Source organism: Podarcis raffonei, chromosome 5, assembly GCF_027172205.1.
Source record: "Podarcis raffonei isolate rPodRaf1 chromosome 5, rPodRaf1.pri, whole genome shotgun sequence".
NCBI lineage: Eukaryota > Metazoa > Chordata > Lepidosauria > Squamata > Lacertidae > Podarcis > Podarcis raffonei.
In genome coordinates this window covers 63,580,761-63,608,108 of record NC_070606.1, presented here as the reverse complement: position 1 = coordinate 63,608,108, position 27,348 = coordinate 63,580,761, and the positions used below count along the sequence as shown (strand labels likewise).

Sequence of the window (27,348 nt, the reverse complement as noted above, 5' to 3'; positions counted from 1 at the left end):
AGTTAGAAATACAAAGGCAGAGTTGATGCATGTGAAGTAGAAGCTAGAAGCAGGTGAGAGACAGAACCATGCCCGATTTCTGCTGTAATCCAAGGCTCTGATCAAGGGAGAAGTAAGACCTTTTTGGCGTGTTGGGGCCGTGAACCTCTCCATCAGGTTGTATATATGTGTAAATAAACCATATATCATTACAACACCACAGTTTCTGCTGTCCCTCATTCAAAGCGTCTGGAACCCCTGGAATCTCAGAGATTTGTTTGGTGTACCTCATTCCCCCAAAGAATCATGGGAATGATAGGGTGCTGGGAATTGTTAGGAGACTGCTGTTTCCCTTACAGACCTACAGACCTACAGTTCCCAGAGTTCCTTAGCAAGAAGGATTGATTGTTAAACCGCTCTGAGAATTGTTGTTTGAGGGGATAAGGAGGGCTCTCCTAAACTCTCAGCAACCTGAACAAACTCCAGCTCCCAGGATTCTGGCTCAGATCATTTTTAAAGAGTAATTGCTTTGGTGCATTCCTGCTCCCCTCCTACGTGGGTTACAAGAGTGAGTGGGAGAGTGGTGATTAGCAGCCACAGGATCATAAGACCTATCTGACTCCACTGCAGGGCTGTTGTGCAGCAGCTGGGCAAACAAGGGGATGTGAGAGGCTCTCCTGAACATCCCCTCTTTTTCACAGCCATGAGTGTTAAAACTGGTATAATAGTGCTTTAAATGTACCATACGGATGTGGCCAGGCTTTAAACCTGTGTGACACTCCAAACACAACCCCACACTGGAAATGGCCTGTTTCATTGTGGGGGCTCTGAAATTTCCCCCTTTTTCTCAATTCATTTTTCAATTTGTTAAATAAGCTTGAGTCAGCACAGTTCTGCCTTTGTTTCCCTGAAAGCCAGCATGAAAGAAAAAGATTTGGGGGAAATGTATGCCGTTCTATAACTTGCACATTTTAATTCTAGATTTGAAGACACTGGCGTTTCTCCAGGAAGCATTTTCTGATGGCACTCCTAGCTACAGCGGAGATAAAGATGGCTCTGCGGAGACCAGGCACATTGGCGTTCATCCTGATCAGGATCTGAGTTCTGCTGTAGAAAAACAACAGTGACTCAGTAGACATCTGCAGAGCAAAACTTGAGCGATGGTCCAGAATAATTTCTTGTTCTAGAGGTGCAGCTCCTCCTGAAGACCTCTGCTAAGGGTGGAGACAGCCTCCCCAAAGCTCGCCTGAAAGATGAACGATGGCACCTGGATCACCCTTAGTCCGGCAGAGTTTGCTCAGCTCCAGCAGTATTCTGAGTGTAAGTACCGTCCCTCTCTCAGCTCAAATGCTTGCCATTTCGGTGTGGGTTATTTATGCCAGCATTAGCACAACAGCTTCCAGCACATGGTGAATAAGATGCATGCAATCCTTGTCCTTTCTTTCACAGGAAGGTTACAATTAATTTGATGTGTCATTCTGTGAGGTATGCCACAATAACTTAAGCACAGAACATCCAAGTACATACAATAAGATCTTTTAAAACCCGGAGATGTAAATTTAAGTCCTGACTACATGGGGAGTGTTTGGGGGGGGGTCATCAAATACAGGGCATTGGGTTCATTCCCCCACCATGAACCACCTGCAGTCCATCCTGGAAGTCTGTTGGTCTGCAGAACAGGCAGGGATAGTAGTGAGGGATTCATGTGGGTTTGAAAGGGTGTTCCATACAAGGGAAGAATCTGCAAAGCTGTATTTAATGTGATACTTTCATTTTTCAAGTACTGCTCCCAGCATTGAAGTGCCAAATTGAGAGCCTAAGAAGCTCTTAATTCCAAAGGTGGTTCCCCCCCACCCCGCTACTAAGCGCTTAGGTTTTAGCAAAATTCACAGCAGAAAGAAATGATAAAGCTAGTGTACGCAGGTCAATAACTTGGTGCACTCTCTCGGGTTTTCTTCTCTGCAAAGATCTGGCCTCTGGAAGAGAAGTGTTCCTGCTGCAAAGGCCTAAGATAACATTTTGATACTCCTGTGTGGTAGGGCTCTGCGATGCTACTGTGAAATGTGTCAGTTTTCATGGGGACTCGTATGTAAGAGGGCTGAACTCTGTATTTGGAAATACCAAACACCTAGGGTGGAATTCGAAGGGACGCAGGTGGCGCTGTGGTCTAAACCACTGAGCCTAGAGCTTGCCGATCAGAAGGTTGGCATGGCGAATCCCCACGACTGAGTGAGCTCCTGTTGCTCGGTCCCTGCTCCTGCCAGCCTAGCAGTTCGAAAGTACGTCAAAGTGCAAGTAGATAAATAGGTACTGCTTTGGCGGGAAGGTAAACGATGTTTCCATGCCTTACTCTGGTTTGCCAGAAGTGGCTTAGTTATGCTGGTCACATGACCTGGAAGCTGTCTGCGGACAAACGCCAGCTCCCTCAGCCTATAGAGCAAGATGAGAGCGCAACCCCAGAGTCGTCTGCCACTGCACCTAACGGTCAGGGGTACCTTTACCTTTACCTTTAGGGTGGAATTCAGTGCTGCACTGTTGCAGTTGCTCTGTCTGTGCAAGCATATCAGCTTGCTGGGCAGCATGACCCCCCTCTGCTCTCCCCATGTGCTATTCTGGGGGTTCTCCCAACACCCTGAGGCAATTGGGGGGGTAAAGGGGGAGGAGAGAGGGGAAACCCTCCTTACTGATGGTGTTTATTATGTGAAGCCCACCCCAAGTCTCAAAAGCCATGTCTCGTTTTGTTTTCACAGCATAATTTTTGCACTTTCCCACCAAAGCCTCATCCCTTGCATTCCACCACCAGACCTAAAGGATAGTTTTTCCAATGCCTTCTCAAGCAGATTTCTATCATGGAGGAAATGAGAAGGCTTTCTAAAAATTCTTTGTGCCTGCGGATCCATTCACATTAACCTTTTTAATGTATTTTTTCTATCCAGGCTAACAAACATGTTTAAAGTTTGCTTGGGGTGAAGTGGTCCAATGATACAAATGTTGCATCTGTGTCTCAACACATGAACGCAGCACTTGCCAAGTATGAATCTGTACAGCTATTGACCTATGGAAAAAATGCAGCTGAGCCAGGTGCCTGCCTGGTGTCTGCTGGGCTAAGTCTGCAGGGCTTTTCTTCTGTTCTCATAATGTGAATGACCACATGGCCCTCATCGGTTGAAGTGGCAGAAGAGAGAACACCTAGAGAACAGATTAAGGGGCAGCTCCACATCCAAATGGGCTGGCAGTGCAATTTGTGGGGGAAGGAGGAATATTAGTCTCAATACGGACTAGTCAAAGTCTAAGTCAATGGGGCCAGCACTAAAGAGGCAGCCCTTCAGCGTGTCCACACATACAACAATCTTCTCCGTTTGTGGTTGGTGGATATACTTCCACATTGGAAGGCTGGGGAATAAGGATGCACAGAACAATTTCTTCCCACTGACCTTATTGCTCCAAATGTAATCCTTCTGAGACTCTAGCCCAAACACTGTGATATTCATGACCACTTTAAGAGATGGGATCTTGAGTGTTTGATATGAGCAGTCCCCTTAGTTTATTTTTAGTAGCCTTTTTTAGGCATCTGAAAGCAGATTCCCTTCTTTTAAGCATTTTCCTCTGGTATTTCAGTCAATGTTGATCCTCTGGGGCTGACTTCCTAATCCAGGGCAGCTGAGCTGTGAGCCTGCTGGGATGTTTCACCTCCTGGAGCTCTGAGACCCCAGGAAGGGAGATTAAAAAAAGAAACTGGCTTCCATCACGACTTCTTACGAAAGAACCCTTCTCAAATATTTTAGTGGCAGAAATAATGGATGATAGCGATCACAACCTGCTAAATTAATGCTGTTCTTTGCACCGGGAGAGCATGGGGAGCTAAGCTGCTTTCAAGTCACATCACTCAGTGGTTCAGTCAGGAAGTGCTACAGTGAAAATGCTTCTATCCCATGACAGATGCAAGTTTCCAGTCATTGAAGGAGGAAAATTCAGCATGCCAGTGAACAGTTAATTTTTGCACACAAGTTTTGAAATGGGTGGAAAGGGCATTTAGGCTCCATACACGCCATACATTTATATCACATCTCCCCACCCTTGAGAATTCTGAGAGCTCCGCTACGTTATGGGTGCTGGGAGTTCTAGTTCTGTGAAAGATAAATTACAGATCCCAGGAGGGAGATGTGCTTTAAATATGCTTAAAATGTATGGGGTGTGTGTGTGTTGTTTTTATTTTTTAAAAATACATTTTTATTAAAGATTTCTTAGATTACAAAAATACTTGCATTGTCTCTTTTTTCAATTTGTGTTTTCTACAGATCAGCTTCATTTGTTGTGAGACATTAGTATTAGATTAGGAAGAAAAGAGGGGGGAAGAAGGGGAGGGGAATTAGGAAACACTGAGCGCTCCAATTGGAGAACAGCCTTTACCAAAGGTGTCATGGACTTTGAAGATGCTTGAACTCAGGACGAAAGGGAGACAAGTGCTAAGAGGAAGGCACATTTGGCAAACCCTCACCTTGATCAACTCCCGCCCAGAAACCTATGTCCCCATTGTGGAAGGATGTGTAGAGCCAGAACTGGCCTCCACAGTCACTTACAGACTCACTGTTCAGACTGTGTTCATGAAAGACAAGCTTACTCGGCTATGAGTGATCACCGAAGAAGAAGAAGAAAGCAGAAGAGTAGCAATAGCAGTGAGGAGTGGTGGTGGTGAGGAAATGGTGTCCCAAACAGGGCCTTGTGTGCTGTAGATCCGCTGCTGCGTGGATGGCACTACCCTGAGAAAGATTAACCCACCCTAAAACAGCTGCTCTGAGACCCTTAGTTTTATGTTTATTTTCCTGTATGTGTATATATTCCCCTGGTACACCTTAGGATAGAAGGCTGTTGGGAATGGAGTGTGGAAGAAGCCATGCCTAATAGGAACCTAATAGAGGGCTCTCTCATTAAGCATCCACCCAACCAGGTAACCTATGTGAAGCCTGCAAGACCATCTTGGCTGTGAGTCCTGGAAGTCCTGCTCCTTGCCTTGCAGGCCTTTTCCCACTTGGCCTGGGAGGGTGGGGCCCTGACTGATTCTAGCTACAAAAGCTGCTGAAGAGGACAGAGACCATCTTGGCTGTGATGCATGCATGTGTTGCACTAGCAGTCAGCATCTGAGAAGATGGAGAAGAGGACAGAGGGTGAAGAAAGCTGGGAGTGGAAGGAGACCCTTTTCTCAACCTTTGGGACCCCCTGGGAAATTTAGCAAACCTGCTCTACCTGGAATGTGATGTGGATAGTGCAGCTGAATGGGACATAGTACCATCCACCTTGGGCCTGCCCATAAAAAGCAAGTCTAAAGTGAGAGACTAGGGCAGGGGTCGGCAACCCGCGGCTCTGGAGCCGCATGTGGCTCTTTTACACCTTTGCCACAGCTCCGGGGTGGATACTAGCGAGGGGAGGAGGCACATTGTGCGCCCCGACACTCCCCACTGTGGCGGGCGCTGTACTGGCTGTGACGTCACATGGGGGCGGTGTGTGCGTTAGTCACGCACCGTCCCGACGTCACCTTCCCGCCCGCCTGCCCGCTACGTTGTAAGGGGCATGTACACTGGTCACTGCATTGAAGGGGAGTGAAGAACACACACACACAAAAAGGTAACTTGTTAATTTAACGTTTATTTCTATGAGGAGGAGTAATTCTGAGGGGTCAAACAAAGAAATAATAAAAAAGTGACAAAAAAGTTATTTTTATAATGACAAGTTTTGCGGCTCCCAGGTTTTTTTTCTTCGGAAACAGGTCCAAGTGGCTCTTTTTGTCTTAAAGGTTGCAGACCCCTGGGCTAGGGTGATGTCTGCTGTTTTCAGGAACTCTCCTTGTTGTGAGACTTCTGTGGGAGAGCTGAGGGTTTCTCTGGGCCCTGGTTGAGAACCCAGATGGTGTGCGTTCCCTACACAATACTAGGGTCAAATATTTGACATTGCAATTCTGATACATCTTCTGCTTCAAAGGAAACATCTGGGGTGTTGTAAATATAACGTTTAGGGCACTCTACTCATTGCAGGTTCATTAATAATTTCAAAATAAAGCAGGATGGATTTTCATGAAATTTTAGAGCCCGCCATGACTTTTACAACATCATTTTGCCCAAGGTGTCGGCATGGTTGTATATAATCATTCCTAAGCTTGGCAAGCTGCAATGACCTTCTGAAGAAACAGATGACTTCGTCAGACTTCTATGTAATTAATAATATTCATGGTATTGGCATTAACTTTCTCCTCCTAGATTCCACAAAGAAACTGAAAGATGTTTTGGAAGAGTTCCATGGAGATGGTGTCCTAGCAAAATATAATCCAGAACAGGTAAGAAAGCTTGTATTCCTAAATTCTATATTGAATCAACACCAGTAGTCTTGTTGATCCATTTGAACAAAGTGCACACCTTCAGTCAAATAACGCCATTTGTTAGGATCAACCATGTGACATTTTGTGCAATGCACAACTCCTTCTCAGGCAAGATGTTAAAAAGGCTGGTGTTGATTTACTGTTATTAATAGTATTACTTATATATTATTTTATATATTATTTCTCTCTCTCCCCCCTTTTCTTTGTTAAATTTGTAAATAAAAAAGTAATTGAAAAAATAAAGGTGCAAATATATTATTTATCACATCACAGTTTCATAGCTGTCAACACTTCCCTTTTTTAAAGGGAAATGACCTTATTCCGGATAAGATTCCTTACAAGAAAAGGGAAAAGTTGACAGCTATGCGGTTTCCAGAAGGGTAGTCATGTTTGTTTCTATTGGTTTTGCATTTCATTTTCCTCTGAGCTCATTCTTCTACATTCCCCATATGCATATATATTCTTGCCAATTCAGGATTATACTTCATGCATCTGATATAATGGACTGTGAGCTTTTGTCATAATAAATGTCCCGTTGCACTTAGGGCAGTTATTGCCTGCACCTACCATAATTTTCGCTCTATAAGACGCACCTGACCATAAGACGCACCTAGTATTTAGAGGAGGAAAACAAGAAACAAGAAAGCAACGCAAAGCCTCTTGAGCGAAGAGGGAGGAGCGCTCCTGCTGTGCTCAAGAGGCTTTGCATGGCTATCCCTGAAGCCAGAAGAGCAAGAGGGATCACTGTGCACTGATCCCTCTTGCTCTTCTGGCTTCAGCAATAGCTGCGCAGCCTGCATTCTCTCCATAAGACACACACACATTTCCCCTTACTTTTTAGGAGGGAAAAAGTGCGTCTTATAGAGCGAAAAATACGGCACTTCCCAGCAGCCCTAGGTGCAACCTGAAGCCTGCATAGAATGTAACCGAGCTTCATTTGCTGTCTCCTTCCACATTCTGTTTTGAGACCATGACCAGATGCAGACTGCATCGCTTCACCAAGGGCTAGCCTTTTCTGCATCCATCCATCCCTTACTCTGTTTACTATCTAGCCCAATGAAGAGTTCTGGAAAACTCAAATGCTCATGGCATTTTAGTTGATGTAATAAAGGCATTGTCCAAAAATGGATTTTTTGAACATCTGAAGATGCATTCTGATAGTGTAAAAAGAGAAATGGAATAACAGTAACTGACAGTTGCCTGTATCATCAGTTTCTAAGAATTTGCAATTTCAATTGTTTATGAACAAAGGTACCAGCATGAATGAATATAGCTGCACATAAGTATTTTGATTTTCTAATTGGAAATTAGAATTATCTAACTTGGGGGGGAGGCATAAAGTATGCACACTTGTGAGTTTTCATTGGCTTAAAGTGGGTAACATTACTACTTCCCCTTTTACCCCTCTTAAAACTAACTTTGAACAAGTTGAGCAGAAAACATTTTCAGTCCTCACTACATTTGCCCCCATGTTGAAAGTGTTGTTCCTCAGATTCTCTGGGGGTGATTCCTCCGTATTTTAAGGAGAAATTAGGAGAGTGCCTTTTCTGATATATATATTTTTAGAGAGGTGGGAAAATGTTTCCAAAGAGCAACAGATCTGAAGGCCTATGTTCTCTCTCCTAGGAAAAGCAGATTAGTAAGAACAATAAAAGTGGGTTGTCCCCACTTCCACGCTAAGAGAAGGAAATAGCTGCGGTGCTATTCAAGAAGAACACAAAAGGCTCCAAAACCTTAGAATATCAAATGAAATTAAATAAGAAACGGGCACAAAGAGCTTGTGAGGGAATTCTTGACACGCAAAGTAATTACGAGGACAAGCCAACAAAAGAAATGGCAGGAATTGCAATTGTGCTCCCTCTTAGGAAGAGTGCTTGCTAGGCACTTAGGAGGGAACAGGGCAAGTGCTGTCTTGTGGGTGGCCGTAAGTGGGCCGCACCGCTTTCTACTGAGAGCACATTGCTGTGGTTTGTGCCCCATGGCAGGAGATATTACTGTGATTATTTCCACTGCACAAAGCCGCCAATGTAGGTATAATTCATTATTACCCGCTCTGAGAAATTACTGCATTTGCCATTGGGTTTAATGACTAATTGCCCTTAAAACTGCTTTAAAGAACAGAGTTGCTTTCCAGCAGAGGCTGCGGAGGAAGCTGCCCATAAAGGAGCGAGTGGGGGGTGGGGTGGGGGGGTATTTTCCTACAGTCCTTTTGTGCCGTTTAGCTTTTAGTTGTTTAATGGTACTCCTACTACTTTATCCCTGCAGTAATAACATATGGAGAGGGGGTTGTTGCGATAACCCCCTGCTCCAAATTATACCACTGCAGCCAGCCCGCTTCCTACCTGACTTGGGAAAAGCCAGGGTGGAATTGTTATTTCCTGCTCTTTGAGGGGATATCCCGTCATTTCCTCAGACAGCTGCTTGCCTCTAGCGATGGCAACGTAGCAATCGCTGTGAGCAGAAATCAAGGATCTGTACAGATGTGTCTGGAAGCAGGAGTGGGCGGGAGCTTTTCGACTCTAACAGTGAACCTGCCTCCTCCTCTCCTCTCAACCGTACGTCCTCTAATGACACGTATAACAGCTTCCAGATAAATTTCTTAAGTACCTTTAAACTGTTTGCTCCTCCCTTTCTCCCACATTTCAGGCGAGCTGTCCACTTTTTTTTTCTTTAAAGAACCTTAAATGTTGGTGTGCTCAGGTCTGGCACTATGCTTCCAAAATAAAATAAAATTCTACCAGGTTTGTATTTATTGGTCAGCTTTCCACCCAAAGGCCTTTGAGATGACTTAGAAGATAAAAAAGTTTAAAAGCCAAGCAACAGAGCAGCCTACTAATACAAGTAGCATAACTACATAGGAGCTAGAATACTAAAAGCAAATCACTCGATGACAAAGGACAAGCAGAATATAGACTAACCCACCTGACTGGATGCCTGCAGTCTAACCTTCTTTTTAGAGCAAGTCTAGAGATGAGAAGAAAGGTAGGCATGACTCATGTGTGATTGCCATTCCCTTTCTCTCCATCTGAGTCAGCCTGTCAGAGAGGGGTCAGGAAGGAGAGTCTAAGGCAGGGGTGGCCAATATGATACTTTCCAGATGTTGAGGACTACAGCTCCCTATACGGCCTCGGCCCAGTATACCGTCTCCACCCCCATCGTTCAACCCAGGAGCGTCTCCACCCCCATCGTTCAGCCCAGACACTGAGGTTCAGCGCTGAAAGCCTTCTGGCGGTTCCTCACTGCGAGAAGTGAAGCTACAGGGAACCAGGCAGAGGGCCTTCTCGGTAGTGGCACCCACCCTGTGGAACGCCCTCCCATTAGATGTCAAGGAAATAAACAACCATCTGACTTTTAGAAGACATATGAAGGCAACCCTGTTTAGGGAAGTTTTTAATGTTTGATGTTTTATCATGTTTTTAATAATGGTATAAATAATAAATAAATTATTATTATTAGCCCTCCCATAACCAGTGGGGTGGCTGTGTTGAGTGGCGTTGTCATCCCAAGCATTTTGTTGCCTATCCCTGGTTTTAGGGTTCAGTAGGGTGTGGGATATACACACCCTGCACAATAGCTGCAGATTTGTATTGAGCATTTCATCTAGCCATAAGAACATAAGGGGAACCCTGCTGGTTCAGACCGAAGGCTCATATAGTCTACAGTGGCCAACCAGATGCCTGTTAGAAGCCCTCAATGCAGCACCATTCTAGCAACCATCATGATTAAAAGCATAAGTGTTGTAATCCCATATTGAAGGTAACATTACCAAGAATGCACTTTTTCAGTATCTGCAGCATCTGTTATTGCACAGTGTAGAATTGGATCCAGGGGGATTTAAACCATAAAGTTCTGGTCTGTTAAGTTCCCTTAGGCTGCAGTCCTCAAGATGCTTTGCTGGAAATGAGCCCCTCTGAACACAATGGAACATCTTTCTGAGTAAACACACAAGATTACGTTGTAAATGACCTTGGGCATTGTGTTCACTTAGCCCAACCAACCTCACAGGATGGTTGTGAGAATAAAATGCTAAGTTTGTGATAACAGCCCTGTACTTCTTGGAGGAAGTTCCAAATACAAGGACAAGAAATCAAAAGAATAAATAAATGAAGCAATCTTTCATTTAATCCTTTAAATAGTTCTTGCAAAAACCCTGCCTGTTCTCTTACGTCAAAAATTTACATTTCAGGGATAAAACTTTCACAAGCCTTTTCTCTAGCATGTTAACAGTTCCATCTACTGGGAAATTTTGACAAGGGCATGCTTTTAAAATGCAAGGTTTTTAAAAATTACGGATTTCCCCCAAGTGTGTTCTGAAATAGTACAGTTGTGGGAAGGACTGTAGCACATACCATCCTGAAAGTCTGGTTTGCCTTTGTCCAGCAGAATAGCTGTTTCTGTTCCTCCTGCTCTTCGGTCCTTCTTCACTGAACTTTGCTTTGTCTTTTTTCCGCTCTTCCTTTCCTCAGAAACAAGACACTCTGAACCAAGTAAGACTTGCTTTCCATACTCTAGCTATCACATGTCGTGTTTACATGTTGCCTTGCATGTTTGCTTCTGCTTAAACTGACCCCCCCAAAAGAAATAGGATCAAAGTTATGACTTGCAATTTCAATCAGTATTCTACAAAAATCAGAAAACCTCAGTGCCTCTTCTGTATCCTTAGGGAGTCAGTGTTAAGAGGACTTAAACATACAGAAAAATGTCAGAATAGTGAACCAATGTCCTAATTCTCACATCATCTTCATCCTCTGAGCCTCATCTAGTCCAACCCTCTGCAGTGCAGGAATCCTGCCCACAACCATCCCTGTGTGGCCTTGAACCACCTACCTTCTGCTTAGCAGCCGGACCCATTGACCCATTGTGCCACAGGAAGGGCAGCTTGTGCTGAGCATGCCATCCTCCGTTGCAGTGTAAACTCCTGGGACTCAACTATACAGCTGCAAATAAAGCGTTTAAAGTGTGTTTTAAGTGCAATATACAATGTGGCACTAGATGGCGATGGTGAGCCCTATGGAAAATTCAATATATTTTTAAAAACACTTAAAAAGAAGAAGTATTTTCAGAATGTTTTTTCATATGTTTGTAGATTCCACCCTGAAGAGCTTTAGCTGCATTTCCTATTTAGGTGTCACTGCTGCCACCCCACATAAGCTTATAGTCCAGTGTGCGCCTCTGCTTTCAATGTGTGTGAAAAGTGCACCTCTGCCTTTTCCTGTGTGGCATGTTCTCCTGCGCCTCTGCTTCGGGGGGTGGGTGGGCGGGTGGAGAGAGAGCTTTCTATTTTTATATTAGTGCTATATGTCATTTTGCAGTTCCTCTGTATACTTTTAGATTAGCCTTCTCCTACCTGGACTACAACTCCCATCAGCCCTGCCATCATGAGGCTGATGGGACTTCTAGTTGCATCTGGAGGGCACCAGGCTGGGGAATGCCTCTTTAGCTATATCTGCTATATATCTGTTATGTGAAAAGCTTCAAACAGAGCTCAGTGCATTCCTGCTGCATATAATGTGCCGCTGTGTGTGTTTACAATCTGATCTGTTTATTTCTCTGATGTGCTGGGGTAGTTAGGATTGCACAGGGCCCGAGATGTGGGGGAGAGGATACATTTTATGAGCGTCCAGAGATCCGGGGGCCCTATCTCAAACCTTGCAAGCCTAGTTGATGGGGTGGGGAAGGCTGAACTGTACTTTATAGTGAGGTAGGAGAGCTGAAAATAATACTGCCAATATATTTCACATCTGGCAACCAATGAACCCCTTTGGTTTCAGATAGTACATGGGTAGATGAATCTTAAAAGCCTGGAACACAAATTTTCAAAGCCCTCTAATGTGTTGTATATTTTGCTCTAGGAGACTTAGTTTGGTCAGAATACACTTCCAGAGTTAACGCTAAATACATTACTTCTGGTAAATGAGTCACCACAAAAAAATTGTGTTCGAGGCTTTTTAGGCTTGTCTACTCATGTACTAAGGCACGCGTGTGGCGCTGTGGGTTAAACCACAGAGCCTAGGACTTGCTGATCAGAAGGTCGGCGGTTCGAATCCATGTGACGGGGTGCGCTCCCATTGCTCGGTCCCTGCTGCTGCCAACCTAGCAGTTGAAAAGCACATCAAAGTGCAAGTAGATAAATAGGTACCGCTCCGGCGGGAAGGTAAACAGCTTTTCAGTGCACTGCTCTGGTTCTCCAGAAGCATTTTAGTCATGCTGACCACATGACCTGGAAGCTGCACGCTGGCTCCCTCGGCCAATAAAGCAAGATGAGTGCCGCAACCCCAGAGTCGGTAACTGGATCTAATGGACAGGGGTCGCTTTACCTTTACCTTTACTCATGTGCTATCTGAAAGCAAAGGGGTGCACTGGTTGCCAGAAGTGAATTGTTTTCCAGCTCTCTGATCCCACTTTTATGTTTGAGGATAGTTGTGAATGCATATTTTCTTGTATCTATGTACCTATTGTCCATATCTTGTGATATTTGCTGGAGCTATTCAGAAATAACATTAGAACAGAATACGTAATATTTTGAACAGTGAGTTGCTGGCCAAGGTTCTTCTCTAGAATAGTGTGTGTGTGCTTATGCAGTTAAAATTTGTTGTTTGAGGGAAAGAGATTTGTGCTTCCTTATATGGCATGCTCCCTCAAGAACTACCCGTCCCAGAGTTCCTGGTGCATGGGAAGGAGGGGGTACAGCTGGTGGGAGGAACGAAGCACTATAATAGGGATACTGATCCCAGGGGCAGCAGGAGCCAGTGCTGCTGGCAGGATTTACTGGCTCAACTATATTTGTGAGTAAATGCCACCCAGCGACTTCGTCTATCAAGTTCAAACTTGCAAGTTAAATTGACTTTAGGAAGTTAATCCATGATTTTTCAATGAAAAGAGCCAGAAATATAAAGCTTTAACTTGAACTGGTCTATTTATAAAATGTTTTCATCCATTGGAATCAAAATATATCAAGAGGATAATACCGTTATCAGGACCAACCAAAAAGATACAAAATAATCAGAAACTTCATAGGACTGTTCATCAGGCTTGACATTATATTTAACAAAAATAGCAAAAAGGGGAGTGGGATTGGAGGGCATGTTTCAGAAACAAGGTGTAATTTCAGAAATGCAGAAAATGTAATTTAGTAATTAATACAGTAACTTATCTTTCATGACTCCTGAGATTGTATAGGACAGGAGCGTGATGTGGGGAGGGAGGGGGAGTGTGTCACAAGTTTTTATCAGGTCACCAAAAATTATTCTTGGGCCCTGGTTTCAGAAATGAATTCCTGCTGTGCAGTCTGTGGCTATTTCTCATATTAGGCCTTGGGATATAAATGAGACTTATCTCTGTCTAACAATATTTTTGCCAGAGTTCTGAAAGCTGAGTGCTGCAACTGCAAAATGTGCACTGCAAGCTGGTCTCCATGATGCATCTGTCACAACAAACGTATTTTATTTTGCCTTACTTGCTTTGCCAGGGTTCTGGAGCCCATCATTGCTGCTGCCCCTCCCATGCTTGCTTTGAACCTTCATTAAATTTAATAGTACGCCATGGATCTGGAAGCATCCATCTGCCATCCCTCAAGGGATGATGGGCTGTTCCTGGTGTGAGGGGGAGACAACTCTCAGATTTGTGTTTGGCTGTTTTTGAGCAATGCCATTCAAACCCTGCTCTGTAGCTTAAAGTTGCCAAATCTACTCTAACTGCATATGTCCATTTATTTAAATATCTGAATTGCAAATGTTAAACCACCTATGGACCAATGCTGAAGATAAGCTAAAATGAGCACTCTAGAGTTAAACATACCAACTGGTTCATTTTTAAAAAATAGCAAGGGGATAACCTTCTCCTTTCTAAGGTAAATAACCCATGGACCGCAGGAGACTGACATCTCTGACCCTCATTTTTCCCTGATGCCGTTTTGTGGAGCTCTATTGGACCATACATGTTGTTCCAATGGGATACTGAATGCTACCTGTTCACAGTTTGTTAATCACAGGTTACCATGGTGTATATTGTGTAACATGCATTAGCAACAGCCTGAAAGCTTGGTGGTTGATTTTAATTGTTGCGTTGTCTGAAAGGAATCCTACTTCTGCAGACCGTCCCTTTTTAAAATGAGAAGTTAAACAAATCTAAAGGGCTTTTCTATTTTGCTTTATTCCATTCTTCCCTGAAGCCAATTGACTATGAGGGGTTCCAGCTGTTCATGAGAACATATCTGGAGGTGGATATTCCAGAGGAGCTCTGCCAGCACCTCTTCATGTCCTTCAAACGAAAAATCTGCCAATATTCCCCAGAGAGCCAGCGACAAAGTTCCAGCATTACACAGCTCAGCAATCTTGGTGAGCAACATCCATTCTCCTTTGTCTGCTCCACACACCATCACTAGTACCTGCCATTTGCTGATTTACTGGTTCACTTGTTATTTTTTAAGTTTTAAAGAAGAGTGTTGTATGTTCAGTCAAAACTGAAAATGAAGCTGGGATGTTTTGAGAAGTCGTCTTCTGTGGCAGATTTGCATTTAGAAGGAACAAAGTGAGACTTGCAACAAAATGCAAGTGTGGAGTTCTCTTCCAGTCAGTCTCTTTTATAATACTGTATTTTTCCGTGTATAAGATTGTCTTATACACGGAATGTTGCAATGAAATACCGTATTTTTCGCTCTATAAGACACATCAGACCATAAGACACACCTAGTTTTTGGAGGAGGAAAACAAGAAAAAAAATATTCTGAATCTCAGAAGCCAGAACAGCAAGAGGGATTGCTGCACAGTGAAAGCAGCGATCCCTCTTGCTGTTCTGGCTTCTGGGATGGCTGCGCAGCCTGCATTCACTCCATAAGATGCACACACATTTCCCCTTACTTTTTAGGAGGGAAAAAGTGAGTCTTATAGAGCAAAAAATACGGTATATAAATAAATACATGCCGCTATCCATATTCTTTCCCTCCAGCCTCCCCTCACTATTGGCCTCACGACAAACCCTGATCTGGTACTCCCCCCCACTCCGGACATTGTCCCTTCCACCCAGTTCCCTCAGTTGCCCCTTGGCTACCCAGACCCCCCCCCCCCCGATTCCCCAAACGCACTCACTCAGGCAGCTCTGGCAGTCGCAGCTCCTCGATCAGCGTTCGCATCTGCCGGCACTCAGTACGGTACATACCGTAAATACTGAGACAAAGTGCACCACACAGGCGGGAAAGCTGGAGCTGCAGCTACAGTGAAGTTACACTGAGCAGCCGCCATTACGCAGCTTGCCTCAGTGTTTGATGTTTAAATATACGGTACTAAATATACTGGAAGGGACGCGGGTGGCGCTGTGGGTAAAAGCCTCAGCGCCTAGGGCTTGCCGATCGAAAGGTCGGCGGTTCGAATCCCCGCAGCGGGGTGCGCTCCCGTTGTTCGGTCCCAGCGCCTGCCAACCTAGCAGTTCGAAAGCACTCCCGGGTGCAAGTAGATAAATAGGGACCGCTTACTAGCGGGAAGGTAAACGGCGTTTCCGTGTGCAGCTCTGGCTCACCAGAGCAGCGATGTCACGCTGGCCACGTGACCCGGAAGTGTCTCCGGACAGCGCTGGCCCCCGGCCTCTTGAGTGAGATGGGCGCACAACCCTAGAGTCTGTCAAGACTGGCCCGTACGGGCAGGGGTACCTTTACCTTTACCTTTACTAAATATACTGGTGTTTTGAATATTTCATAAAATATCGAAGTTCTGTTTGGTGTTTAAAATATTTATTTCTTAGTTTTGGACTCAAAACATAGGGGTCGTCTTATACATTGGGGGTGTCTTATACACGGAAAAATACAGTACTCCATTTCACCCGTTGTTATCCCTGGTTTCCCATTTCCACCCTCCTCCAACAACCAGTTGGCATTCTGTGGCCACTGAGCCTACTGAGTCCACATTGGATTCCACCTCCTCCAGGCCAGGATTCAGGTTAGGCCATCCACAGCTTGGGTTCTGACCCCCCCCCACACACACACACAAACACTTGTACTTTGCATTATTGGTGAGACATAATAATATGTGCACACAGCCCTTTCTATTCTAACCAAGTATTTATATATTTGCCAAGAAGAAAGTGTTGACAGCTGTTTACTACAAACTTGCAATAAACGCTACTGAGTGTACCTTGTTAAAGTGTGTGTTTATTTTTCTGTTTCTCTCGGGCTTTCAGAGTCTAAGTCCATTGATACAGGCATCTCTATCCAGACTGAAGTTGCTTGCGCCCCTGTTACAGGTATCTATGATAAGCTCTTTTATGAAATCCCTGTTCCACCTTTTAACAAGGACCTCCATAGCCATAAATGGACAGAGTGGTATTGTACAGAGATTTATAAGTACAAAAGACTATGTGGGCTTCTCTAATTTACTCGACTGCTTTCCCACATTGGCCAACCAGAAACAGGAAACAAATGCAGCAGTCCTTTCCCATTGTTGTCCCCAACAACTGATATTCAGAGACATGCTGAATTTGAGACTGGAAGTAATATACAGTTATCATGTATGTAGTAGCCACTGATAGCTTGAGTCTCCTTTTAAAGCTGTTCATGTTGATGGCCATCAGCACATGAAAGTGAACTTCATTGTTTAACCATTAGAAACATATAGAAGGGATCCCCTAAGGCAGCGGTTCTCAACCCGTGGGTCCCCAGATATTGTTGGACTACAACTCCCATCATCCCTGAGCTCTGGTCTTGCTACCTAGGGATGATGGGAGTTGTAGTCCAATAACATCTGGGGACCCACAGGTTGAGAACAGCTGCCCTAAGGTCATCTGATCCAAACTGCTACTAGTGCAGGAAATTCCATCCCTACAGCATCTCTGAGAGATAGCCACTCACCATCTGCTTAAAAATCTCTAACACATCAGAGTTCTCCCACCTTCTGATGCAGTCTGTTCCACTGTATCATCAGAAAGTTGTCCTTAGTTTTAAGTCTAAATATTTTTTCCTTGAAAATTGAACCTACTGGTTTGGATCTTGCCATCCTTCCTTTTGTCTGTCCTGAATCTCCTGCCTTTATTTGATGTTGCTGGGTTCCTGTACTCTCTTGCTTCCCCCCCCCCTTTTACCTGGGACTACCCACTCTCTCACTCTGGAATCCCCGCACAGTCACAGGCAGCAGCTAAGTAAACATAGAAAACAAACAGTATTTGAATGCCAAAGCTTTTTCCAGCTCTATCTCTCTCAGTATTTCAGTGCGACCTGGCATTTGTAACCATCAGGTCTTGTCAGGAAACTGTTGCTATGCAGAGATGGCTCTTTCAACTCTACAATGCTGATATTACATTGAAGTAGCATCTACCATAAAGGGACGTGGGTGGCGCTGTGGGTAAAAGCCTCAGCGCCTAGGGCTTGCCGATCGAAAGGTCGGCGGTTCGAATCCCCGCAGCGGGGTGCGCTCCCGTTTCTCGGTCCCAGCGCCTGCCAACCTAGCAGTTCGAAAGCACCCCCGGGTGCAAGTAGATAAATAGGGACCGCTTACTGGTGGGAAGGTAAACAGCGTTTCCGTGTGCTGCGCTGGCTCGCCAGATGCAGCTTTGTCACGCTGGCCACATGACCCGGAAGTGTCTGCGGACAGCGCTGGCCCCCGGCCTCTTAAGTGAGATGGGCGCACAACCCTAGAGTCTGTCAAGACTGGCCCGTACGGGCAGGGGTACCTTTACCTTTACTAGCATCTACCATTCTGGTTATGTACCAAAGACAAAAATATTTTGTGTGTGTGTGTGTGTGTGTGTGTGTGTGTGTACAGTGCTATTTTTCTAGAAAAAGAGATGCAGGAACTCACCATGAATGCCTCCCTTGTTCTCTTATAATGACAACCTGAGAGGTGCCGGAACTGACTTCCAGCAAGTTCTGGCTGAAAAAAAGCATGCTTCACTTCAAACCCTCTTTTGGCATCTCAGGAAACAGCCCATTCAGCTCAGGGTCTATTTAAATCTGTTTTGTTCCCACCCCATTCACTATTGGAAAATCAAAATAATGCCTTTTGACAGAAGTGGATGAAATTTGTAGGTGTGGTAACCTATCTGCAGAATTACAAGCAAATATATATACAGAGAATTTTGTGCTGGAGGCCTTTCAGTCACAGTGTTCTCCTCTTCCCACTTTGGCATTTGGTCTGCTTCTTCCATCACCCCATCCTGACATTATGATAAGCTTAGAGACATTACTTTCACCAGATGCTTGTCTGCAGCATTTTTTCATGTCTGGATCACGAGTGTGCCACAAGGGGCTTCATGGGTCCCTGCTGTGACTTGTACCACCTTGTACAGATCCTGCTTCATCACTAAAATCCTCCTGAGGCACCCCACCCTCAGGATTCATCTGCATCCAATGCACACTTCTAAATATAAATCTTTTTATCCTGACAGCATAGTTATTGTAAAAGAGACAACTGGAGCTTGTTCAAACGCATTTTATGAAATACCAAGCTGTGATAAGATTAAGTGTAAGGAGTTCTGTGGAAACAGCAGCTTAGGAGCTTCCTAAGAGACAGTCAGTTTCTGTTTTCTTCTCAGGTTCCTCTGATGAAATTAATATTGATAGCTTGCTAGACTTCATAGTTCAGCTATGGCCTTTCCTGACCTACTGAAGGGAAAAATAATTAACTGGCTAAAACCTGATTCTGCTTTAAATGCATAGTGTTGGATGTGATCAAGGTAGGGAGAGTCGTTTCTGTCTGAAAACACTATGAAATGCAGTGACAACACCAGTCCTGTGGTAACAGAGATGGAGATGAGTGTAAGACAGCAGATCAGAGAAGAAATGAGCCTTGTGTCTAATTTGAGAGAACTCAGCAGACCAGGCCTAACTTCCTGGGGACTGAGCTGGCACAAGCAGTACATGAGATACTTCTCCATCTGCACAGGACACTAAATGACAGTCCTCATCCAAAAGGCTCCAAGTTGGAGTGTGCAGAATAACACATTCCATTAAAGAGTTCTGACTTCATGCTGTGTTTGAATTTATAGGGATCAATGGGAAAACTCTCCTAACTGCCACAGGAAGGCACACACCTGAACCCAAAAGCTCCCCGGGAAACCTGGCAGAGCCACAAACAGCATCTCTAAGTCCTGCTCCAACTGCCAATGCCAACGCCCTTGGGAATGCCTCACCTAGCTGGTCCAGGTCATCTTCACAGAAATCCACTGCTGGTACCCCCTCGGCTCAAAACTCCTCAGGGTCCTCCAAGCTCTCCTCAGGTTCTCTGCTTAGCCCACAGTCCCCAGGTGAGTCCCATCTTTGCTCTTCTGTTCCTGAGGTCTTGTATGAACACTGCAATTTCCCTGCCCCAACTCTCTGTAGCTGTGAAGAGAGGCCAGGTCCTCAACATACATTTACGTTGCATTTAACATGCATCTGAAACATGTGACTATCTCCGAAGAACCCTGGGAACTGTGAATTGTTAAGTGTATGGAAATTGTATTTCTGCAAGGGGTAAACCACAGTTCCCAGTATTTTGTGGAGAGGGGGAGACATGTATTTTAATGGATGTGAGGTGTGTTTTTATGGTGTGGATGAGACCGCAGTTGTCACAGGCCAAAGCCACAGCTTGGAGTTCTCTGTTTGGTTCTGTCAGCAAAATCTTCTTAGGGAACCTGAAATGGAAGTTGAACAGAAGCACTTTTGATCTCTGTGAGAGTTTGGGAAGCAAACACATCAGCATCAGGACAAGAAAGTGATTTTTCAAAAAGCAATTCTCTCACTGGGTCAATAACTAACTATGTTACTTCCAGCATTCTCTCTCCACAGGCCCAGCCACATCCATCTGCTGCACAGTGGTAGTCAGGGACTCCTGAGAGTTTCCTCTGAGACGCTCTGGGAAGCACATTACTGTTGCCTTTGCAAACATTGGAGTGTATTTGCAACAAGCTAATTTATCTGAGGTGGTGTCACCAGCTGCCTCAGTTCAGCTGCAAAGCCACATTTCTATTTCAAGCACAGTGGATTCTGCAGCATCTTTAGATGTTGTGGCGGGGTGGGAGGAAAGCGTCTTGTTTTGCTGCTGAAATCCTGTCAGCCAGTATCCTTTTTACCATGGCAATAGGAGGCAGGTTGGGCAAGCCACGGAGTGTCTTATTGCCTCCAACCCACTCCTTTATGTCAGGGAAGCATAAGTGGAAGAAGATGCGAATCTCCTCATTTCCTAAGGGCCCGTGCTCACATCAAATGTGCATGTCTACACTGCCTTATGATTTGCCTGTTGACCAATTTTTAGTTGCTGGTCTTGAGCCATCTACTTCTCTTTCAGTATTTGGTTGTTTTTCCTAGGTCTTCCTTCTCAGAGGTTATATAGATGAATTTGTATTCTCATACATATATACCTCCTCATACCTTATATACCTTGGCAGACGTGTTGATTTGGGATGTTATGCAAGAGGTTTACTCATATGAGCACCACTGGCCATGCTGGCAGTGGCTGACAACATTTGGGGAGCACCAGGCTGGGGGAGACTGCTGTGGAGCAGCAGCAACAACAACGACAAAAGCCAAATTTGCTCCATCATCCACATGTGATGACTTTTCATATATTTAAAGTTGGCTCGCATATTAATCATTTCTTTCCCAGGCCAACAGATAAAATACAATGGGATATGAAACCCCATAAAACCACCCTCCAAAAGTAATTTTAAAAGTACAAGCTGAGTAAAACAGAAACACAGTAAAAGAAAAACCCACACATATACACACACAACTTTGACATGACATGCTTAGCATTTCCTCCAAAAGGTTAAAAAAGGAGGAGGTGCATTGACACACTTCCTTGGAGTTCATTCCAAAAACTTTACACACTATTATGAGGGGTTTTTTTTGGGGGTAGATCCCCCTAAATGTGTTATAATTCAGTAGAAGTTATAATTAATCAAGGTTTGATTAAACTTTGCCAAACACTGAAACCCCCTGGATTTAGTTATGCTAACGGGCCAAGATAGCTTGCAGAGCTAGGTGGAGGGGTCATTTTGTTGTTGTTGTTTAGTCGTTCAGTCGTGTCCGACTCTTCGTGACCCCATGGACCAGAGCACGCCAGGCACTCCTGTCTTCCACTGCCTCTCGCAGTTTGGTCAGACTCATGTTTGTAGCTTCGAGAACACTGTCCAACCATCTCGTCCTCTGTCGTCCCCTTCTTCTTGTGCCCTCCATCTTTCCCAGCATCAGGGTCTTTTCCAGGGAGTCTTCTCTTCTCATGAGGTGGCCACAGTATTGGAGCCTTAGCTTCAGGATCTGGGTCTTTAGCAGGGGACAAAGGCCAATGATGGTCCTTGGAGTCAGTTAGCAGGAGAAGGAGTGGCAGAACTGCAAGGGAGCAGAGGATGACAGCCTGGAAGAAAGACACACAGAGGGTGGCTTTTTGCTGTCTCTGGAATCCAGTGCTGCTCTTAAGGGGGAAGCCAGAACCTCACAGGATGTGAATGCTCTGCAATCCCTCCCTCTAGGCGCAAGTAGTATATATGTGCAAATAATGCCATATCTCATAAAGATGCCGTAGTCTGTGCTGTGCCTTGTTCCCAAAAGGAAACTGAAACCCTGAATAAGCCCCTGGAATCCTGCACCGCTCATGGAGATTGGGGGGGGGCATGCAACAATTCATAGAGCTGGAAGGGGAGGAAGCTAAATGGCCTCATTACATTCAGCCACCCACTAGGGAGTGATGAAAGTTTAGTGCAGTGCTATCCGCAGCTTTCCTGAAAGTAAGGAGCAAACTGGAAGGTTTGGGGAGGCTTCCCCCTAGGTGGAAGGATTGCTGTGCTGCACTTCTGCTGTTGCTGCCTCAGTTAGTTTAGACTGCTAGAGATAAAACAGACCTATAAGGATGCGCTGCTGGCAAGCCCTTCCTGAGGTGCTTGTGCCACTGGTAAAGGTAAAGGGACCCCTGACCATTGGGTCCAGTCGTAACCGACTCTGGGGTTGCGGCGCTCATCTCACTTTACTGGCCGAGGGAGCCGGCATACAGCTTCCGGGTCATGTGGCCAGCATGACGAAACCACTTCTGGCAAACCAGAGCAGCGCACGGAAACGCTGTTTACCTTCCCGCCGGAGCAGTACCTATTTATCTACTTGCACTTTTATGTGCTTTCAAACTGCTAGGTTGGCAGGAGCAGGGACCGAGCAATGGGAGCTCACCCCATCACGGGGATTTGAACAGCCGACCTACTGATCAGCAAGTCCTAGGCTCTATGGTTTAACCCACAGCGCCACCCGCATCCCATTGTGCCACTGGTAGGATCAAGCAAAAAAAAAGGCCCTGAGTTGCTGTTGTCTTTTTAATGTCTCCCTGGCTGCATAGTCCAACATCTCTTTTTGAGCTTTGAATCACCTGTGCTTATTTTTGACCTTTTCTTTAGGCTCCAGAAGCTTGGAGAAGAAATTACCATTCAGCCTTCGAAAGAGCCACATCTCCCTGAAAACAGCCAGTCCGCATTTGTCAGCCCCACTGGCTCAGGTAGTCTACCTGAAGGACATTGTCTGCTACCTGTCACTGCTGGAAAGGGGACGGGCTGAGGATAAGCTGGAGTGTAAGTGCTTGGGTGACAGGAAGTGTGTCTGTGACCACAGCATCAGGTCTTAAGACTTGTTTTGTGCTGGGGTCACTTGGAGGCAGTGGTGTGGTATGGGGGGGATGGGAGGGTTTGTGGCTTCAGGGGAAGCAATAATGGCTTTGAGCTTCTAGTTCTGGCAAGAGGCGTGTGTGTGTGTGTGTGTGTCTGTGTGTCTGTGTGTCTGTGTCTGTGTTGTGAAGCAACCTGGTCACAATCCTTCATCCCTCTCCACTCATTCTCCATCCATTTTCTCTAGAGCATCATAGGCAGATATGTTGGTTAGGAGGCACCTCTTAGTTGACCAGATCAACTTAGGTCATATATCTGTGCTGCATTTGCTTCTCTTGGGTCCCTTCTTCAGAGTTTAAAAACAGGCCTGAGGTGGTAGACCCTTTTCTTATATTCAAATTATGGGATAAAAGATACTATGTGTGTAGGGGGCTTTAATCTAATCCACAAGCCCCACACATATTATTTCCTGCAACTTTAGATCGTTCATAACCCCCACAAACTTCTTTAAAAATGTATCTTAACAGAGAATCACAAAAAGTAAACGGACCAGATCCCCTCGGAACCCTGCTTGTTGTAATTTGGAGTACTGCCTTTAAAAGAAAAAAATATGTCAGTCTCCAGGAGAAAACATGATCCTTAAATCTGGAGAAGTTTAGAGACTTTTCTTCTTGGAGAAATAGAGTCTGAAATTTCCTGGACCCTGCAGCTCATCTATCCTGGCTAGCAGAAACAGACAGAAAAGGACAACTAGAATGCCAAACTCCTGGCAATCCCTTAAGTCAAGCGTAGGGGGTGGAGCACCAGCTCCTGTGTTGGGCTACCTATGTATGCCATTTGGGTGTATGTGTGTATCTGCCTGCATATGAGCATAAGCTGTGCTCTCTGGATGGATGGTGTATGTCAAAGTGTGGGTGATCCTGGTTAGCCATCCCTGCTTTAGGCCTATCCAACTTAAGTAGACATTGTGTGTGTGTTTAAAAAGCTGAAACGTCACACAAATTCTTAGGCAAAATTTCAGAATTTAAATTTGATCTTGCATTTTAAGCAGTTTCCAATTTGATTTGGAAGGGACCTTTTAATATATATATTTTTTAAAAAAAACTTTGGGGACAATCCAGCTCTTTTGCATGCAGTACTGATTGCTCCCGTTAAAAGAAGTGAATTCTAACACGGAGGGAGATGAAAGCTCATCAATCAGTTTCCATACAAACTCTTTGCAGAGCTGACTCACATAACCACAGAGCTTATCATGGCTGTTTTCCTTCTCCTTCTCCCTTGGATGGCTCTGAATTGCTGCCAAGCTGACTGTGTGACTCATTTGCCATTAGAAACCCCAGAGTCATTTTGCGCACCAAAGGGCAGGTTAATTATGAAAATATTATGAAGCAGAATACTCTAGGATCCTGCTCACAGGATCAGCTTGGGAACCATCATGTGGATAACCCGCTCCAGGGATAACATTGTGCCCAGGAACTTTTCAAAATGTCACAGCAGGAATGGAAATGTGTTTTGGAATTGGCCTCTGGAAAGAGCATCACTGACATGTAGACTGATGAACAGGCACCCTGGTAACAGAGCTTGCCTGTTTAAAAGGATACTTACATGTCTAAGAAGAGGGGTGTTTCTGTTTTTCCTTTTGTTTTTTGTAACTACTAAAGAGGTTTCTTCTAGGGCAAAGTTGCTCATCTCTTCTCATTACCTGCACAGTTGAAGTACTGCACAAAAATTGTGGTTTGCTTCATGGATTGAGCTGGTTATCATGATCTGAATGAAAAGCAAGAGATGAAAGAGGGTACCTTGCAATTGTGCTATGAGGAGGAGGAGGAAGGCAAGCTGCTACTTATTTATTACTCTCCACAATGCACCGAGTCAAAGCCATGGGAAATAATTTATGGCTCTGTTACATTAGCATTTCAGGAAACTGTGCAAGGCTGCCCTCTGGTGCCCTTGGCTTGTTTTTCTTCTGCTTTTTAATTGTTCTTAAAAGACACCACGTACTGATGGATGCGACATCTCTGTTTATCAAAGAATTTTTGCACGAAGCTTTCATAAAAGAAACGCCCCACAGTCAGTTTCTTTCAAGTGGTCACCTAACAAAAATTATTTGAAACTGACATTATATGGAGCAAGCCAAGCAACTGAAGAGTCATAGCACACAGAGAATGTGGAGGTCAAAAGATAGACACATAACATCAGGAATACAAGTGAGGATTAAAGCGAAGTACCCAAAGCAGCACTGAGATCAGCAGGCACGATAGCTCTGATGAAATAACATTGTCATGAAGATAGGACCAGATAGGTGTTGCAACCATTGAACGCTATTTTTTTGCCAGTTAAATCCCTGTTTTGCTGGTTGGTTGATTTTGGCATTCCTTATTATTGTTATTTTTCCTGCATGTTAAATCAGCTGTCAATGATGCCCAAGGCTTGCTCCAAGCAGCAGCGGAGGAAGCCGCCCGGGCACCAGGGGCGGCGCGAGCCACCCATAGGGGCAGGGCACACTGCAGGGCCTCCAGAGTCTGCCTGCCTCCTCCCACTCAGCCGCCCTACAGCTAGGGGGGGGAGGCAGTGGGTGGACCGTATGGACAGCGTGGAGGCTGCACGTGCCCAAGCCACTGCATCTCTCCCAGGAGAGACGCGGTGGCTCAGGTGCGCTGCAGGCCTTGCGGTGAGTGCTGCCTGGCATTTTGTCAAACCCCCCCCTCAGTGGTGACACCCAGGGCAGACCACACCCACCGCACACCCCTTCCTCCACCCCTGAGGAGCAAAGTGCTCATTATGTTCCATCCTCCATCAGTGGACTTTTCAGGGCTTACCTGGCAGCTCAGAGTAATGTTTATGGAATATCTACTCCTTGATCCAGACTCAAAATTCCATAGCACTTTTTTTTTGTTTTTTTGTTTAGGGAAGGGATATAATAAACTATGTAAATGAAATATATGTATACCTATATATATATTGTAATATTTAATGGTATGTTTATTTGTGTACCTTATATTTATAAGGAATTGTTTATTTACATAAATTTGAATAAAAATGTATTGGGGAGGGGGAAAAAATTCCATAGCACTTGGGACTAAGCCTAGGCTGCTGAAGCCCAAGACTTACAGCAGGCAGAAAAGGGGAAAGGGAATTCTGGAAGGAAGAACGCCAGGCTGCATGTAGTTGTAAACAAGGAGGGGACACTAAAATAAAGGTGCCATCTAATAAGCACAGCCCAGGTTCTTATTTCTAATAATCTTAGGCCTTTTAACATGACACTCTGCACTCCAAGCAATGCTAAGCTAATGAGTCTAGTTGCCATTTAATACCCCACAAACTTTAAGGGGGGGGGGGATGTGATAGTGGCTAGACCCCACCACCTGATACTGCTAGGAGCACCAGATCACACACATAAAATCAAAGTGGCATCCATAGTTGTTCCCACCAGGCTGTTGGCACCCTGGCAACTGCCTAAGGATGCCAAGTGTCGGTGCTTGCACTGCCCAAGCTGTGTACTTATATTAAGTTCACTGATGAGCACGTTCAGAAAACGTAAGATATATAAAATAGATAGAATGGTGTCACTTGCTTGTTGAAGTGCATGTAGGGTTTGGTGTGTCATAAAATCTTTTAGTAGGGCCTCTGTTTGTCAGGCCAGAACCAAAACCTGACTGCACTCAACCCTAGGCCATTGTCTAAGCTTGCACATGTGACTTCACAGGGCAGCTATTTCTGTCTAGGTGCTGACGGGAAGTGAACAGTGAAGGGCTCTCAACATCAACGAATGCGCTACTCCAATAGGAAGAGCGTAGTTGAAAGAGAGGTACCCAGCCAATCCCTTGGGCACTGGAAAGTTAGTGTGGTTTAATAACATTCGCTTTCTTTAAAAAGGTACATGTAGAGTATGGGGCCAATGGACATTCCCACCCCCCAAGGCCAAAGATCCCCCTGGAAAGCAACTTGGACAGCTCCCAAGGGCTGCAGTTTCATTTCCAGCCAACTCCAGCAACAAACTTTCAGCCTCGTCTCTCTCGCCACCCTCCCTCCCTTCCAGGGCCAAACTACACGTGATGCTAAACATGCCATTATCAGACATGTCTATGGATTTGCTTGCTTTCTTTTTTTAAAAAAGCAAAATATGTGGCCCACACCACACGCCTGCTCTTAATTTGTGTTCTCTTGCAGTTATGTTTCGCCTCTATGACACAGATGGCAATGGTCTCCTGGACAGCTCGGTAAGCCATCTCTCAAAGCAGTACCCTTCTCGAGAAGGGGAGGACACAAGTCTTTCTAAATGTTTGGAGGCCTCCCCATGTGCAGAGGATCATGTGTGCATCTGTGATATCTGATTGGTCTCTGGGTCAATCTCCTAGGTCTCAGGGGGGCAGGTGTGGCATCAGCAAGCCATTCATGAGCCATTCCTATGCTGATAGGTCCTGGCAGGCTTATCTAGTGGCGGCCGCATGGCT

General features: G+C 45.0%; 1 protein-coding gene across 6 annotated transcripts in view; it reads left to right on the top strand.

The window, feature by feature from the left end:
- Positions 1-27,348, top strand: part of DGKG (diacylglycerol kinase gamma) — a 165,760-nt gene that overhangs the window by 78,706 nt on the left and 59,706 nt on the right. For 4 of the 6 annotated variants that reach the window (XM_053389812.1, XM_053389814.1, XM_053389811.1 and 1 more), the window contains exons 3-10: positions 961-1,299; positions 6,231-6,307; positions 10,816-10,836; positions 14,520-14,685; positions 16,520-16,582; positions 19,319-19,576; positions 22,691-22,861; positions 27,065-27,114. In XM_053389812.1, coding sequence (XP_053245787.1) covers positions 1,233-1,299; positions 6,231-6,307; positions 10,816-10,836; positions 14,520-14,685; positions 16,520-16,582; positions 19,319-19,576; positions 22,691-22,861; positions 27,065-27,114 — 873 coding nt within the window. In that variant the 5' untranslated portion in view covers positions 961-1,232. Of the gene's footprint in view, positions 1-960; positions 1,300-6,230; positions 6,308-10,815; positions 10,837-14,519; positions 14,686-16,519; positions 16,583-19,318; positions 19,577-22,690; positions 22,862-26,018; positions 26,703-27,064; positions 27,115-27,348 lie in introns of those variants that run through there. The other 2 variants (XM_053389815.1, XM_053389816.1) reach the window with 2 other exon arrangements.